At 38.0% G+C, this 17,719-nt stretch overlaps 3 protein-coding genes across 3 annotated transcripts; all 3 read left to right on the top strand.

Annotated features, from left to right (window-relative positions):
- Positions 1-6,018: 6,018 nt before the first annotated feature.
- On the top strand, positions 6,019-9,820 carry LOC137712910 (aldehyde dehydrogenase family 2 member B4, mitochondrial-like). The gene is made up of 11 exons (XM_068452110.1): positions 6,019-6,293; positions 7,108-7,227; positions 7,365-7,507; positions 7,656-7,809; positions 7,896-8,125; positions 8,306-8,395; positions 8,481-8,654; positions 8,743-8,880; positions 8,993-9,130; positions 9,222-9,283; positions 9,366-9,820. Exons 1-11 carry the CDS (start codon positions 6,200-6,202, stop codon positions 9,637-9,639), a joined length of 1,617 nt encoding a protein of 538 aa, XP_068308211.1. The 5' UTR covers positions 6,019-6,199; the 3' UTR covers positions 9,640-9,820.
- Positions 9,821-13,111: 3,291 nt separating this feature from the next.
- LOC137713957 (U-box domain-containing protein 19-like) lies at positions 13,112-15,411 on the top strand. The gene has a single exon (XM_068453319.1). It carries the CDS (start codon positions 13,224-13,226, stop codon positions 15,279-15,281), a length of 2,058 nt encoding a protein of 685 aa, XP_068309420.1. The 5' UTR covers positions 13,112-13,223; the 3' UTR covers positions 15,282-15,411.
- Positions 15,412-16,153: 742 nt separating this feature from the next.
- On the top strand, positions 16,154-17,488 carry LOC137713958 (protein DELETION OF SUV3 SUPPRESSOR 1(I)-like). The gene is made up of 3 exons (XM_068453320.1): positions 16,154-16,234; positions 16,322-16,435; positions 17,025-17,488. Exons 2-3 carry the CDS (start codon positions 16,345-16,347, stop codon positions 17,159-17,161), a joined length of 228 nt encoding a protein of 75 aa, XP_068309421.1. The 5' UTR covers positions 16,154-16,234; positions 16,322-16,344; the 3' UTR covers positions 17,162-17,488.
- Positions 17,489-17,719: the final 231 nt, after the last annotated feature.

Raw genomic sequence — 17,719 nt, 5'->3', positions numbered from 1 at the left:
CCATCTCTTATTGAAATGGATTTGGATCCTCTCCTGAGCTAATAGAAAGAATTCTTCTCATCAATCATCATGGGCCGTTAGATTTTTATCCAACGGCTATAAATAGGGGATCCTTTAAAGTTATAATGATTGTAGTCGTTGGATAAAAATCCAACGGCCTAGTATGATTGGTGAGAAGGATTCTCTCCATTAGCTCAGGAGAGGATCCAAATCCTATTGAAATAAAGATGAACACTGTCTTTGAAATTAGGGAAAGATCTGACAGGGAACAAGTGTTTGTTGGATCAGGATTCTCTTCTGATCTAAGGATAAGAATCCTCCTGATCAAAGAGTGTGGGCCGTTGGATGAAAATCCAACGGCTACAAACAGGGGGTCCGTTTAAAATTATTATAATTATGACCGTTGGATTTTCATCTAACGACCCGCATTCCTTGGATAGGAGGATCCTCATCCTTAGATTAGGAGAGGATCCTGATCCTAAAATTAGGGTTCAATAAAAAATGGAAAAGATAAAAAAAGTATCACACACTAACATGTACACATAAGAGGAAAGAGATTCTATTTATAAAATATGGGGATTAGATGTGGGTTCATATTATATTGAATTTTAACGATCTGAATTGTTCATTTTTAAATTGCACCTCTTAGATCATTCTTACAAATCTTTTTTTATTTTAACAAACGATATTATTTACACTAAGACATTTTTACAAAATATTAGCCAAATTATAAATATTTGAGACATGTAATTGAGTTGAAAGCAATTGACGAACACTTATGTTTTATAAGAAACAATAAAATTTTATTGTGATAATTAAATAGACAAATGATTTTAGATTGAATTGAATTTTTTTTAAGGATAATCTATGGATTGAGACTTACAAAATAGACGATTCAAATATTTGAAGTTTGATGTATAATAAGTCCCACAACTAATTCTACATTTTAAAAGAAAAATGAAAATCTATTTCCTTAAAGTGCCATTATATAGATACACACGCACAGTTGGACTATCTTCTGACAATGAATTTGAAATTACATCTCATAAAAAATCATGAATAACACACAGGCCTCGTTTGGCAGCTCGGACTGTAATGACTATTTCTGTCGGATAGGATAAATAGCCACCGGATAGTACTGACTAAATTAGTCGGGTGTTTGGTGCAATATCGGACTAGTGACCATATTATTTATACTGTGTTTGATATTATACTAGATAGGAGGAATCAAACTTAAAAAAAAAAAAATTTAAAAAAGTGAAATCATTTTTTTGTTCCCAAATCTCTCCGCACCCCCCAAACACCATCCCACTCTCTCCCTTCTTCTTCCCCGACTGCAGAAGAATCCCAAATAATTGTTCCCTAGCTCTCTCTGCCACACCCCCCAAACTCCCTCCCTTTCTCTCCCATATTCTTCTTCCCCGACTAAATAATCTGGGCATTTTGGTTGATTTTATTAAGCGGGTGTATACCGTGTTATCCTATCCGACTGATTAAATTAATCCAGCGCTTACTTAGTACGAGTGAACGCCAAACACCTGAGTTTGTATAACTAATCCTATCCGATCCTTTATTTGATCTGCCAAACAGGGCCTGAATGATTAACCCCGAAATCTGAACGTAGTTGTCTATGAGCAAAACTACATTAGATGCGGAAACATTTCTCAGACAAAATTATAAATATGGTTGATTAACTAGGAATCGAGATCCTCTCAGGATTTCCAAGTTCAGAGCCCGCAGACCAAAAAATTTGGGCAGTTCAAAGGGACGAGAGAGAGAGATTCGAGCTCTTAGTTTGTATGAGGTGAGTAAGTGAGATGGACAAATAGGAGCTATAGATTTTAAATGAATGGTCTGGATCTTTCAGTCTGCCGGCTCCCACACAGAGATTTGGAAATGATCTCAATTCATTAACTAGGTAAGATTTGTACTAAACAGTTAGCGCTCACTAACGTGTGGTCGGAATAAGAAAAAATCAAACTAATTATTATGTAAATGTAACAATACAACACATAATTAAAATATAAGTTTCATTGATAGTTCACTGCAATTACAGCCTGAAAATACTTATAGAGATATATATAGATCCATCACTTATTCATTAGTCATTCTAGTAAGATCTCGAATCCCCGCAGCCCTACTACTTGGTGGTGATGACCTTCTCATCCTCCGCCGCATTCCAACTACTTCTCGGTGGTGTTGTAACTTACAAAGACATTGCTTTTGGCCTAGTGATAAAATTTATGTTACTTCATTTTTTTTTGGGTGCCTTACGCTATGGGATGTCCTGGTGGTAAATGCACTTGCTTCAAATGAAGAGTGTAGTGTAACGGTGTTGATCAGTGGCGAAGCTAAAAATTTAAGATAAGTAATGGGGTCAAAAGTTGAGCTTCCGTTACTAATCACGCAAGGCAAGCAATTCCGAATTCAAACACTGCCTTAATGTTTTGTTTGTCATTACCTTGAGGGTCATGGATGGCTCTCCTGAGAAAAGCGCTCTCGTCTTTGATAGTATCCTTTTGGCCACACCAAGTATGTCACCTTCTTTGAGCAACAAATCACACTTCTTTTCGGTATTATTTATGTGAATTAAGCCGAAATAAAAGAATGAGCATTGAATACAAATGAGGAAACAAAGAAAAGAGTGGCCGGAAGGGAAACAACAAGTACCTTTGACAGATTGAATTGGAGACAAATGAAGCACTCAAAAACAAAAGTCCGATTTGGGAAATCGCTGAGAAAATGCTAAAATGATTGAATTGGTTAAGATTAGATGTTTTTTTATAGGCTAAAATTAAAATAGGGAAAATGTGGGAAAAGTGAATGAGAGTAGTAGTGGACTAGTAGTCACAGTGGTGGGAAGATTTAGCAGGAGGAGAAGAGGCGCTGATGGAGTGATGGCTAACAAATGGAGTAGCAACTTCTTCTTCTTCTTCTTCTTGTTTGGGGCTGTCAGCATCGAAAACGCTCTAGGTGTTAAAGGAAAAGAAATCACTCAAGCTGCACCGAAAATGCTCTAAGTGTTAAAGGAAAAGAAATCACTCAAGCTGTACAAAGTGGACCGCAGGAATGTAGCATGTGGATGCACATTCTAGACAGTTTGGATAGTTGTATGTGGATACCACATCCTGGTCAGCAAGGGTTTGCACGTGGTGGATGCACATCATAGGCGTGGCAGCTGCATCATGGGCAGCAAGGATGCCTTTTGTTTTATATTTGATTATTGCATGCGTGTTGTATGTATATGTATATAATAGCGGCTTCCATTTGCAGCATTGTGCACATCAATAAAACATTTTTCAATCTTAAATTTAATACTAGGCCTTTCAATTTGGCCATAAGGTTATTGGGGTCAAGGAATCCCATTGCCCCCATTTTGGCTCCGCTACTGGTGTTGATGGAGTCCTAGATCCTGCAACGTGGTGGAGTTTAAGAGTTTTCACTTGTCATTGCAACCCAGATCCTACAATGCGTGGATCGTAAAATAGCTCAATTTACGCTACGAACGATGAATTTTGTCGAGTGGATTGAAGAGGAACCCTAGTTGTTTGACCCCTTTTCTTATTATTGCTGTATATATAGTTTGGTTAACTCTGTGTTGCGTTAATGAAGTGTTGTGGTATTTAGTTATGATCTCTTTAATAATTGGGAAGTGTTATTAGCACTAAAAAACTCATTCTACACTCCTCACAAGTGTATTTTCTTTCTAAATATATAAAGTTAGGATTGTAGAATGAGAATTTTGGAGTGCTAATAACAATTCCCTGATAATTTTCTTTGATTTATGTGATGATCATAATGTCTTTCGTCATATTAGTACATTAAAACTTTGAAAACGCCATATAACAACCATCTAACTTACATGTTTTTCTTTTCTCAAAGATTTATAAGAAATTAACTCGAAGAAAACACTAGCAACAATCAAGGAAAGAAAGAGACTAATTTAGCCTTAATTGGTTAAGAAATATGAAAAGTTCAAATTTCGTTTCTTTCAATTAAAAAACCGAATAAAAAAGAAGGATGATAATGACGTTCACCATTGCCACTTTGCCATGCCCACTCATTACCCACCAAATGACAATGACATTTTCTTTGGAACTACATTATGTAAAGGATTTTGGTGCCTGCACAATCATGTTTATTCTCGAACGTCCTTTATTTTTGGATGCTAGACCAATATTTCCCTCCTCTTTTTGTTTATCCTTAACAGATGCCACCAACCATCGTTTTTCAAACCAAGTTAGGGTTTGTCAAGAAACATTTTTAAAATGATTGAAATCAGTTTTAGAAAAAATACTATTGAGTTTCAAAAGCGTTTAGAGTGCTCTTTGTAAGAAGTACTTAAAGTACTTATAATACTTTTTGCAAGAAGTACTAATTATGTGTTTTTTGTAAGAATCACTTTAAATGTTTTTTCAGATTTCACTTGTATTTTTATTAAGGATTGTCTCAAAAATATTTCCATCAAAAGTGCTTTCAGCTACTTTAAAAGCACTGTCAAATGAGCCTTTACACGCTTGTCATTTCATTTATGTGGTACTTTATTTTTTTTGGTAATTCCTTATCAATTGTGACTATTTAATTCTCCTCATAATGTTGTTAAAAAAAAAAAATCTCTCCTCATAATGCAATCATTTTAAACACCTTTATAAATGGTAAATTGCTTTGGTTGTTAAGACTTTCTTTTTCAATTTATCGCGTTCCTAGTTTTTACATGTTAATTTAGATTAGGAATTTTTTCCATTCGGTCAGATTGCTGAAGATACTTAACCATACTTATATTGTATTAATTCCTAAGGTGTCGTGCCCTAAAAAGATGACACAATTGCGGTCGATTTCGCTTTCAAATGTGCTAATATAAAATAATCGAAGGTGTTGGGATAAGACATTGTCTAAATTAATGATAATGTTCAAATTTTAATTTTAAATGTTAATCTTTTAAAAAGTTGAACCATCAACCCACTACTAGCAACACAAATATTGTCTTACAATTTGTATTTTACTACATGCGCAAGGCAATAAGTGTAATAATTTTATCACAAAAGTTTTCTCTGTAATCAGAAGTACAACCATTCAATATAAACCATGTTTAATTTTGTAAATCTCTAATGGGAGATTTGTATTCTTTAACGCATAAATCCTATTATTTTTTGTGAGTTTAGAAATGATAAGTTTCATTCATGACTAATTATCTTTTACGACTAATTTGAACACCTTGCATACCTAAAGCTTTATCAAATTGGCTAAGATATTATGTTCCCTATATAAATTTAAATTCGAATCCACTTCAATGAATAATATAAATTTAGTGTCCCTGACATAAAAAAATCTAAACACAACTTAAAAGTTGATATCTATTTTTCCATTCAAAAACATACTCCATGATGACGATGAAACCAAGAGAACAATAGTGCTTGTAAGGCTAATAACGTTTGGACCCATAAAATATGTGATGTGGGAAAGATATCAATAAAATTATAGGGTTGGTGATGAGAAGGAATCAGATCATAATCTATTATTTTCTGATGGAATAGATAGTTCCTGGTTTGTTTAGTTGATAGAGGGTTAGGCAGATTTTTCCTCCGAACTTAAAGTGTCTGCCAATTTTCCGCTGAACTTGAATTTTAATCAATTACATTTATGAACTTTTTACAATTAGTCAAATTTTCCTTAAATTCTAAAATTCAAACAAAAGTGCACGAAATGAACTAACATAAGAGAAGAAGAAGAAAGGATGTCCACACTAGGAATAGAAATTATTTTTCTTTTTTAACAAACAATTGCTATATATCGTGCACATTACTATAATACATAATAAAAATTGAATGAAAAAATTTAAAACCTAATGCCTAAAAAAATTGACAAATTATTAAAGTTTAACCGAAAATCCACAGCATACTCTTTATTCGTTTAGCTTTTTAGTAATTTTCGCTGCTATTTTATAATATTTAATTTTTAAATTCATTTGGAATTTGGTGTTATACTAACGTCATTGTGTATGTGCCATACTGCCATCCAGTGGGTTAGAGAGAGAGAGAGAGAGAGAGAGAGAGAGAGAGAGCTATTTGTCTTCCTTGAAACTTTCGAGGCAGAACACACGAGACTCTGTTTTTCTATAATATTGGAATCAAAACTCAAAAGATAAGGGCTTTGGAGTTTTGAGGTATTCTTTTCAGCAGCTAAAGCGCTGTGGGTGGATATGGCAGCTCGGAGACTCTCCTCCTTACTCTCTCGCTCCCTCTCGGCCGCTTCTTCTTCCTCCGGTTCTGCAGCTTCTCTGCTTCGCTCTCGAGGTGGCCACCTGCTTTCCCACCTTTGCCTTTTCTACTTTTTTGCTTTTTTACTTTTGTTTCGCTTTTTCTTCTGTTAATCTTTCTTGGGTTTTCTTCTTTTGATTCCATGGTTTATTTTTATCTTCATACATGCTTTTATTGTTTTGATCTGATATTCTCTCTCTCTGATCATCAGATTCCAAATTTAATCCGTTGTTAACCTAGTTTGATCCGGCATTAAAAGGGGCGTTGACTGTTTTTGTTTGTGGATTACATAGATGACTAGCATCTTGGATCTTTATAAAAGCTAGCTGAATCCCCCAGAAATGAAAATTTAGTGATGTAAGATCCCCTGATGACGAAAATGATGCTAAAAGCTTAAGGTTGATGTGCAACCCAACTGAGATCATGCAAGTAATTTGGAAAAGAGAGACGACTCGAGTAAAATTTAGTTTTGCTTTTTGACAAAGCGCTATGGGGATTTGAAGTGACGGGCACACTGTCCGTCACCAACTGACTTAACCCACATTTGCGACTAATTCAAGCTGCAACTAATCAGGATCAACACGCGACGACGATCTATATGAATTTCTGCATTTGATTTGGTGTCTCTCTCTCTCTCTCTGTATGTGTGTGGAATTTCTGAATGATGGCTTTCTTCTTGTGTTGGTGTGTGGTGGAAAGAGTATGACCAAAAAACACTTATCGCATGACTCAACTAACGATTTACAGAACGAAAAAAATGAAGGATGGCATCATACAACCAAGGATGGCATTTTGATTTTAATTTTCTTTTATTTAATACGACGAATAATATTCGTCCTATGATCTGCAGGGAGAAGTGTTAGCAGGTTTATCAGTACTGCTGTAGCAACTGAGGAGTTAATCATTCCACCTGTTCAAATTAGTCACACTCAGCACCTAATCAATGGGAAATTCGTTGACGCTGCGTCAGGTAATACTTTTCTTCATTGAACAAAAGATTTTCATTTGATGCCTTTGTGTTTGGCTAATTGGAACTTGCAAAAGGATGTGGCTGCCGGATAGAAAAACAGTGTAATGGAGCTAATGTTTGAAATTCTTGTTTGCCAGGAAAAACATTTCCAACGTACGATCCTCGTACGGGAGAAGTGATTGCTCATGTGGCTGAGGGTGATGCAGAAGATATTAACCGGGCAGTAGCTGCTGCTCGCAAGGCATTTGATGAGGGACCGTGGCCGAAGATGAGCGCTTATGTAAGAACTATTGTACATCGCTTTGGTCTGGATTTTAAAGTACATTATTCTGTTGTGCTTTCGCTGCTGGATTAGTAGACGAGGGATATAAAGATATTGATCTGCATTTTCACTGAGACTTCATCTGTTTTTTTTCTCTTTTTATCAGGAAAGATCACGGATATTATTACGCTTTGCTGATTTGGTTGAGAAAAACAGTGAAGAGCTGGCAGCTCTAGAGACATGGAATAACGGGAAGCCTTATGAACAAGCTCTGACCGCCGAATTACCAATGTTGGCTCGTCTATTTCACTACTATGCTGGTTAGAACACTAAAATGAACTGATTTGTTTTGCTTTTTCATTCATTACATTGTTTTTACTTACAATTTATTCCTCAAATTATCCAGGATGGGCTGACAAAATCCATGGTCTAACTGTTCCGGCTGATGGACCTTATCATGTGCAAACGCTGCATGAACCAATCGGTGTTGCAGGACAGATTATTCCATGGAACTTTCCTCTACTCATGTTTGCCTGGAAAGTTGGGCCTGCACTGGCTTGTGGTAATACGATTGTCTTAAAGAGCGCTGAGCAGACGCCTCTGACTGCCCTCTATGTGGCCAAGCTATTCCAAGAGGTAGGCCTGTGACGCCTCACTCTCCCTCACTCGTACACATCTACGTGCCAAGAGAAATATATAAAAATAAATCTACAGTTTAATTAAATTTTTATTCTGCATCAACATGAAGTATGTGCATTCTATATTTCTTTTCCGTCCTATTTCATTTTCCAATATACTCAGCTTCCTCTGTGACAGGCTGGTCTTCCTCCGGGTGTTCTAAACGTAGTTTCTGGAGATGGGCCAACTGCTGGTGCTGCTCTTGCCAGTCATATGGATGTGGACAAGGTATTTTTGGAGCACATTTGTCCTTCACTCTCCCTGTACACTGGATATGCCAGCTACTTAAAACCATTACCGCGTCCCTTTTCAGGTAGCTTTCACCGGATCAACTGATACTGGAAAGATTATTCTTGAATTGGCTGCAAGAAGCAATCTTAAGCCTGTAACATTAGAGCTCGGAGGGAAATCACCGTTCATTATATGTGAAGACGCTGACATTGATCATGCTGTGGAGCTTGCGCACTTTGCTCTCTTCTTTAATCAGGTTGGTTCAATTAGTTTTCCACAAAGCCGGGTTCTGTACAATCAGAAGTTCAGAACACATCGTCAATGAATGCTTGGATGACATGCAGGGGCAATGTTGCTGTGCGGGGTCTCGTACTTTTGTACATGAGCGTGTGTATGATGAGTTCATAGAGAAAGCAAAGGCACGTGCTGTGAAACGTGTTGTTGGCGATCCCTTTAAGAAGGGCGTTGAACAAGGCCCTCAGGTACTCAAATATTTGTGATTTCAACGATGTTCTTTTCGTTTCATGTACTCATCTGCGATATAAAGAATTTAAGTTTTTAAGTTAGGCTTCTAATCATTGTGACAACTCACAGATCGACAATGAGCAGTTTGAGAAGGTCCTTAGATACATAAGAGCTGGCATCGATAGCGATGCTACCCTTGAATGTGGAGGTGGAAGATTGGGCTCCAAGGGATACTTCATCCAGCCTACTGTTTTCTCAAATGTTAAGGTAAATTATTTCTTCATCCAAAGTTAGCCGCTTCAACCTATACACTTGAAATATCATTTCGCGTAACACGATTCCTGAACATTTGAATCAGGATGATATGTTGATAGCAAAGGATGAGATCTTCGGCCCAGTGCAATCAATTTTGAAATTCAAGTAAGTTAAAACTGTCACACTGCATCAGGTTATTGCATTGGAATATTTTTGACATGCCTAATAATTTCACATTTTGTACCAGGGAGCTCGATGAAGTGGTCCGAAGGGCAAATGCAACACGCTATGGTCTAGCTGCCGGAGTTTTCACCAAGAACATTGACACCGCCAACTACTTGACACGGGCATTGAGGGCTGGGACAGTCTGGGTGAATTGCTTCGACGTGTTTGATGCTGCAATTCCTTTTGGTGGATACAAGATGAGTGGAATAGGCAGAGAGAAGGGAATCTACAGCCTTCATAACTACTTGCAGGTGAAGGCTGTTGTCACTCCTTTGAAGAATCCGGCATGGTTGTAGAACACCGAACCATATGCTCCGATTTATGTGGTTTCAAATAATAAAGATACACAAAGTCTGTCTGGAATCGAAAGAAGTTGACGAGTTTCTGGTAGCATAAAGACGTTGTACTGTTTTATGGGAATGCTTCAAAAAGTTTCATCCGTTCAAATTTTAGTGATATTCGGCGTTCATTTCTAAATTGTGAACCAAAGAAACTGTTTGAATCTCTCTTGTGAAATTATTTCAAATAACCAAGAGAGATTGACAATCTTGTACCAAGTTGTTGAAAGTATAGGAACAAGAAGATTAAATCGGATATACCCATAGATTTCCACCAAAAAAAAAAAAAAAAAAAAAATCCAATTTCATCTTTATCGGATTTTAATATTTATCGAATTTTAATATCAGAGAGGAAAGATTCTTTTTTTTTTAGGGCACTTCCAGGAACAAATTCAGGGTAGACAGGGTGGGGCATGTAGCTAAGAGGATTAGAACACATCTATCTCATGTCCAAAAAGTTGTCTGAAAGATAAGAGTAATTTTTTTTCGTAACAAATCACAGCTTGACAATAAGGTTTTTTTGAGAAAAATTTCAGTGACAGTCACACGTCAAATTGGATAACAGTCATTGGATGAGATGATCAGATTGTAACTAAATGTAGTTAGTCAAAAATAGTTACACTTAATTGTCTTGATATGTCAATGTAACAGTGTCTTTTATAAAAAAAAATAAAAAAATAAAAAAAAATAGATTCGTTTTTCTCAATGTTTCTTCTTCTTCTAACCTAACACTGCCGTGAAATGTTATTAACATATATTTTATAATATAAGTAGTCGACAAAATAATATATTAGAACTCGTTAATCTAAATTCTAGAGTATGATAATAATCAACAACAACGTATACTACAATATTAATAAATCGATAGCACCGCTTGATCGGACATCGACTAGTTACTCCTTCCATGGAGAATGACATCAAAGATATATTTTTTTAACACCCCAATCACAATTATAGGATAAACCAAAATCCAATGAACGCGTATTAATATACTAATCTCCAAAATTATTGCAAAGCAAAGACAATAGACGCGTTCAATTTGGCGCAATGTTGTTGGTCCACTTGTCAAACCCATTTGCGGCCACAAACAAGAATTTGATTAGTGAAATAAAACTGATTATTTATGTATTAACTTATTGCTTAAGTGACCAAATTGCTTGAGAAATAAAACTGCTGAAATTACTTCACCGCCACACCTAAGCAGTTTCATTAGTATTAAAACATTGTTTAAGATAAGATTTCTCTAACACATTAATGAATTCTGATTAAAATAATTATTTATTTTCTCGACGTCATGTTTCATTAAAAAACGAAAGAAGTATTATAAGATCATATTCAAAGAAGTTCATTCACAATTCAAAGAATCATGATGCATGAATGGATAGAACTTGGCTGCTGAAATAATCAACAACAACCCCTGTTGATCACCAATTACGGTTGGACACGTGTTTAAGTTAGATTAAAAAATCAACAATTTGGACACGTGTCTAGCCGTGATTGGTGATCAGCAAGGAGTGCTGCTGATTCTTCAGCCGTCAAGTCCCGTTCTTCATGAATAATGGTGCATTTTTGTTCACCATCTTATTTATTACCATTGGATGAATTTAAATTTTGATATTTGTGTTTATATCTCGAAATTTAAACTCATCTAACGGTGATAAATAAAGTGGTGAGCAAAAATATTCCCCATGAACAAAAGCAAAATCTTAATCAGAAGCTTCGTTTCTTGAACACCATTATACGAAGAAAAAAAATAATAATAATCTACATACTTCACCAATCATTATTATTGTTTGCACCATACTTCACCAATCCTGAAACTGCCGAATGCTGATCACTATATTCCTTTAGAGACCTGTTGAAGGGTTCATGCTAAGGCACAACTGATGAAACACATGAGTTTCTCTCCAACTGAGAGATATAACGCGACACTTGTCAACACTAGAATAAAACTCTTAGATTCACACATCGACCGATGACAAAAATAGGAAACTCTCCTCAATTATAAAAAGATCTTTCTCCCACAATTAAGCCTCTTATAATCTTAGATTCTTTAATCCATTATTAGAACTTACCATTGATGATTATACATGAACCTTAGTACCATGCAAGCTCTACATTATTAATGAAAAATCCACTACACTCACGACGTAATTCAACTTAAAATAAACCACTTGCATTTTGTGTTTGTTTTCCATTCACCATCTTTTTACACACTATCTTCACCCAGTGACTGAAGCGATTTTGTAAAAGTCAGACCTTACGTTGTTTTAAAATCTACCCGTTTTTATGCATAAATCAATTGTTAATAAACGGTTTAAACTAAAAAATTTTGGTAGGTGTAACGTGAACTTGCATGCGTTAGCCCATGCTTTTAAACTCTAATTTTCTATTTAGTCAACCGACTTTTGTCTCTAATTAAAATTGGAATAATACTTGGGTCCTGACCGGTCAGGACCCCACATACTGAATTTTTGAGGTGAACCAATAATATTGAAACAGCCGGCACTTTAAGTAAGTTTTCACTATTAGCCAAACACCCGCTATTTCCCTAACCAAACACTCCAAATTTCCTCTTGATCACTATCCAAGCACTCCTCTTCTCTCTCGACAAGAAGACAAGCAGACACCCCATCCATAAGCGTCAACTGACCACCGTGGCCTCGTCGGATCACCCGTCGTCCGCAAGCTCCAAGCCCAAAGCTGCACCAAACTCGTCCTCCGTACTCAGCTCGAGCGAGACCTCACTCGCCAAGCCGCTTCACCACCACGCCGCTGCAACATTCGGGTATATGGGCTCGTGTTTAAAGTCGCCGCCGTAGATTTCATCGCTGTAATCTCACTGCGATCTCAATGCGATGTGGAGTCGACGCTTGGAGGAGGGATAAAAAATGATATCAACGAAGGGGAGCTTGGAGCAGGTGTTCTTGGTCTCACGGATTCAGAGGGAGGTGGAGGAAGAAGGTTTTTGTTTGGTCACGGGTTTAATGAAAAAATTGGATGTTTGGTTACAATGATATCAAGGTTTTGAAAGAAAACGGAATTGACGTGTGTTTTAAAATTACTGGACCACGTAGTAAGTGAGTAAAATTGGGTACTGACTGATCAGTACCCAAGTATTGTCCTTAAATTGACCCACAACACAGGAAAACACGCGTGTTCCTCTGGCTGCCCCATTGCCACCGCAACACGTCGCCCAAAAGCTGTGTCCACGTGTCTTAGTCGGCTTGTGGTCCGCACAGATATCACTCTCCGGCCAACTACAATCAGTACGTAGACACGAACCCCACCTCGCCACGTGTCCAGGTAGCCTATCCAGCAATCCTAGACAACTTTGGAACGTGGACTGCTAGGATCCCGCCACGTGCCCGTTATCTCCATATATAGTTGCTACTCTTGCTGCTCCTCCCATTAATTCCGTAAACAAACACAGAGCAAAAACAGAGAACCATTTCTCTTCTGATTCGAATTCTACACCAATTCTATGTACAAAAACAGAGCAAAAACAAAGCCACTCTGTTTCTCCACACACAATTGTATCAATGAATTCGAAATTTGATAGCGACCACCGCCGGATACTCATGTTTCCGGCGGTGCGCCCTTGCGAATGTATTTCTCAGGAGACCCTTCTCGAGTCTCTGATCCCTCTCTCCCACACAATCTGCAATTTCCACTCGGAATGCTTCGCGACGCAACGGAAGAATAGCCGGGAAGCAATTCGCCTAGTTCGTGTTCTTCTCATGTTCTTTGAGGAGGTACGTGAATGCAATTCGGTTCCTTCGAAATCTTCCGCTGTCCTCTGCTTCTCCGAGCTTCATTTCGTCTTCCAAAAATTCCGGTTTTTGTTGGAAGACTGCACGAGAGAAGGCGGGCGGATTTTGATGCTGACGAAATGCGAGTTTCTTGCTACCCAATTTCGGCTGCTGATTCGAGCTTTGGCGACGGCTCTTGATGTTTTGCCGTTGAAATTGATCGATGTTGGCGATGAAGTTAAGGAATTGGTTGAATTGGTGTCGAAGCAATCGTGGAAGGCCAAAATCGAGCTCGAAGCGGATGACAAATTAGCTTCGAAACGATTGCTTGCGATTCTGAGCCAATTCGAAAGGGGAATCGAGCCCGATTTGAATGCCGTAAAGCGGGTCCTCGATTACCTTCGAATCAAAAGATGGAGCGACTGCAACATGGAGATCATATTCTTGGAAGAAGAAATTGCTTTCAAGCGTTTGGATGGCGACGAGAGGGAGGTTCCTTTTCTCAGTAGCTTGGTGGGGTTCCTGAGCTACAGCAGGGGAGTGATCTTCGAAACATTGGATCATCAAAACGCGGCAAATCAAATCGATTCGAGGTGCAACGTGGAGATGTTTCGTTGCTTAAGCCCTGAAGATTTCAGGTGCCCGATTTCTCTTGAGCTAATGCTTGATCCGGTGATTGTATCTACAGGTCATACTTACGACCGAAGTTCGATTCAAAAATGGCTCCAATCCGGAAATACGCTCTGCCCCAAAACAGGAGAGATGATGACAAACACAGAGTTGGTACCGAATTCGATTCTTCGCAAGCTACTAAAAAATCTTTGTGAATACAACGGCGTTTCTCTTGGCAGGTCAGGAAGGCAAAGCTCCGACAAAGATCAAATTGTCGCGCCTGGTAGCCCCGTTGCTAAACAAGCAATGAAGTTTCTCTCGAGATTTCTCAGCGGAAGGCTTGCTTGCGGAACAAGCGAGCAGAAAAACAAGGCTGCTTATGAAATTCGACTGCTAGCCAAATCAAACATTTTCAATAGGTCTTGTTTGATCAAGGCTGGCTCCATCCCTCCTCTGCTGAAAGTATTGAATTCCGCCGATGCATCCACGCAAGTGAATGCAATTGCAGCCTTGTTGAAGCTCGCGAAGTATGCAAGCGGAATGAAATTGATAATCTCATGGGGAGGACTACCATCAGTTGTTGCTGTTCTTAAAAATGGGTTGAGTTTAGAAGCCCGGCAATGCGCAGCTGCAACGATATTTCACCTCTCTTCGACAAGCGAGTATCGGAAACTAATTGGAGAATTACCTGAGGCCATCCCAGCTCTTGTGGAGCTGATCAGGGAAGGAACAACGTGTGGCAAAAAGAACTCCGTGGTTGCAATTCTCGGGCTGCTCCTTCGTGCCAAGAATCGACAAAAAGTGCTGGACGCAGGCATTGTTCCATTGCTAATTGACATAATATCTTCATCATCAGAAAACCCTGATCAGCTTGTTGATGATGCATTAGCAATTCTTGCAATTTTGGCCGATAATGCGGTAGGATCACACGAAATCCTCTACGCCATTGATTTGCATTTGATCATCCGCATTCTTCAAACTTCGACATCCCAAAGAGCGAAAAAGTATTGTGTTTCAACATTGCTGTCTTTGTGCATCAATGGCGGGGCGGAAGTTGTTGCTGTTTTGGCAACGGAATCATCTCTAATGCCTAGACTGTTTTCGCTCTTGACTGATGGAACATCTCATTCGATCAAGGAAGCGTGCTCCCTCATCAAAATTCTCCATAACTTTGGTGAAACTAGCGCACCGAGATGGATGCGTACTGCAGTTAGGCGCAAACAATGCGTTCGGTAACCGTGATTCATCTCGATTTTGCATGTAAATACATTCATAGATGGTGTAAATATTTAAAAACAATCATTAGTTTTCCGGCAACAGAAAGTTTATGGGGAGGGGAGGCTACTCCATTACAGGATCAGACATACCAGAAGTGTTTTTGAGGACTTATACAGATTGTCCATCAATAGAGATTGCCGGTAATGGGACTTGAAGGTCTAGTGAAGAGAACGACCCTTACCAACTTAATCAACCCTTGAACCTAGGCCTTTTTACTCTTTGATTTGTAAGGAGATTAGCTCTTGTTTTCTTCAAGTAGCCATATGTGACCTTGTTGGTTGTATATCGTTTTATACAATTGAATTTGATTTTTCTTGTGGCGGAACAAGGGGACCCTATTTAGTTTTGGAAAGAGTCCCTACTAGTAGCCTTCCTAGTCCTATTTGGTTTTCAATACCTATTCATTTTGGAAAGATTATGTTTTTAGAATATATTTTGTAAGTAACATGAAAATGTGGTTGATTGATGGATTATTTCTTTAATCATCACCCGCCACATTATATTATCTGCAAAATATAATTTAAGTAATTATCTCTGTATCATTACTCTTAAAAATTTTAAATTCAAATGTGAGAAATATTATTTAGTCTTTAACTTGGCCCAATTACTTGTAGTGAGCCCCACTCACTTTTTGTGCATCTAAACTTTTATTAAAAACAAAAGAATGATCGGTAATCAAAATCAGATTCCTCGGTAAACATGTCCTTTAAGTATCAACAAGAACAAATAAATGGGCCCAAGGCTTAACCATAAAAAGCCCACATAAGAAAAATATGGGCCTACCCTCAAATCTAATCTCACTTCGGCTTTTACCTCTTTGACCGTTGACACTTCCTTGTAGAAAAACCAGAAGCTTCCCACCTAAAATCCCTAATTCCTAATTTCTCAGCTTCTCCAATCTCTCTTTCTCTGTATGTTCTACTTATTCTTTAATTTCTCTATGTTTTGAATCTGATTTCGTGGAATTTGAAAGCTGAATCGGCTTTTTGTTGTATTAGGTGTGTGCGCTTTGAGGATCGATATGGCGGCGGAGCCCCAGGCGGTGACGGAGGTCGCGAAGATGGATCTATTCGAAGACGACGACGAGTTCGAAGAGTTTGATATCAACGAAGGTATGAATTCTGCGCTTCAATACATGTTTGAATCGTTTAGCCTTAATTTCAATTCAATCTCAATTTGTGCTATTTATTTGTTAGGGTTTCAATTGATTGGAAATGTTTGAAATTTACTGTTATTGACTTATTGTATGTATTTTTTTAATTGATTTGGGGATTTTTGCAATGTCTCGCCTGCATTGGCATTTAGTAGGTGGATTTAAGTTTTTGGGTCTCTTAGTTTTGACCCTGTGGTATGCTAAAACTGTTGAAATTCGGTAATTTGCTTATGAATTCAAATTGGTTAACTTTTTCTGGGCCTCATGCTTCCCAAATCGGGTAACTTGTTTGAATATTCGTTAATTTGACGAAGAATTCAAATTGGATAACTGCTTTGAAGATGGAGCCGTTCTTGTTGTGTTCGGTATTGTTTTGTAGACTTAATTTGTGTAAACACAGTGCTTCCCTGCATATCTGGTTTAAGTTTAGAGTACCTGCATTGCTTTTACTTGTGGTTCATGCTGTTGTGTGTACGCTTGCAATGCTGATCTGGTAAGAGTTATGCCTCGTTCTAACTTCGTCTTGTTTTGTTTTTGAACAATGACAGAATGGGAGGACCAAGAGGAAGGCAAAGAAGTGACACAGCAGTGGGAAGACGACTGGGATGATGATGATGTTAACGATGACTTCTCTCTGCAGCTGAGGAGGGAACTTGAGAACAATACTGAGAAGAGCTCAGCTTAGTCTGCAGACTACGTCGGTAGTTTTCTTTGTTTTGTGAACTTGAGATGGGTTTTCTTGTTATCTTTCGTTTCAAAACACTAGCTTTTACCTTTCCAATGTACTTTTTTTTTTATAAAGCCTCAAGATTTAGTGGTTTGAGGTGAGTTTGAGTTTTGCTTAGAATCACAAAGGTTAAGCTTGTCCCTGTGAATGTGAAATCTTGAGAGCACTTTACATTGTATGTTTTCCTAGAGGCATGCGTAAACCTCCGAAATTTGTAAGCTAACATGTTAGTAGATGATGTCCTGGTCTTCGTGAGTTGAAATTTATATGGCAATGCTTTGTATCTATAGCGTGACCATGAACGTTGTTGTCCGAAAACCCCTCGTTAAGGTCTGAGGGGCATGCCTATTCGACCAAGAATGGTGAAACAGTTATCACATGTTTTCATTGCTGTGTACTCAACAGATTGTTTTGTTCTTCAGGGTTCTTCTGAATTAACTGATCCTTTGCGTTTTCATGGCTTGCACAAAGGGTTTACTGAACTTCATGAAACGGGAAGGCTAAGATGGCGGTGTC

The sequence above is a fragment of the Pyrus communis genome, chromosome 13 (assembly GCF_963583255.1).
Source record: "Pyrus communis chromosome 13, drPyrComm1.1, whole genome shotgun sequence".
Classification (NCBI taxonomy): domain Eukaryota; kingdom Viridiplantae; phylum Streptophyta; class Magnoliopsida; order Rosales; family Rosaceae; genus Pyrus; species Pyrus communis.
Note: the sequence above shows the minus strand (reverse complement) of the source record. Positions and strands in the feature narration are given on the sequence as shown.

Coding starts and splice junctions, on each gene's coding strand:
- LOC137713957 (XM_068453319.1), top strand. CDS start 13,224: ATGAATTCGAAATTTGATAGCGACCACCGCCGGATACTCATGTTTCCG.
- LOC137712910 (XM_068452110.1), top strand. CDS start 6,200: ATGGCAGCTCGGAGACTCTCCTCCTTACTCTCTCGCTCCCTCTCGGCC. Junction 8,126..8,305: donor TGGCCAAGCTATTCCAAGAG/GTAGGCCTGTGA, acceptor CCTCTGTGACAG/GCTGGTCTTCCTCCGGGTGT. Junction 8,881..8,992: donor GCGTTGAACAAGGCCCTCAG/GTACTCAAATAT, acceptor GACAACTCACAG/ATCGACAATGAGCAGTTTGA.
- LOC137713958 (XM_068453320.1), top strand. CDS start 16,345: ATGGCGGCGGAGCCCCAGGCGGTGACGGAGGTCGCGAAGATGGATCTA. Junction 16,436..17,024: donor AGAGTTTGATATCAACGAAG/GTATGAATTCTG, acceptor GAACAATGACAG/AATGGGAGGACCAAGAGGAA.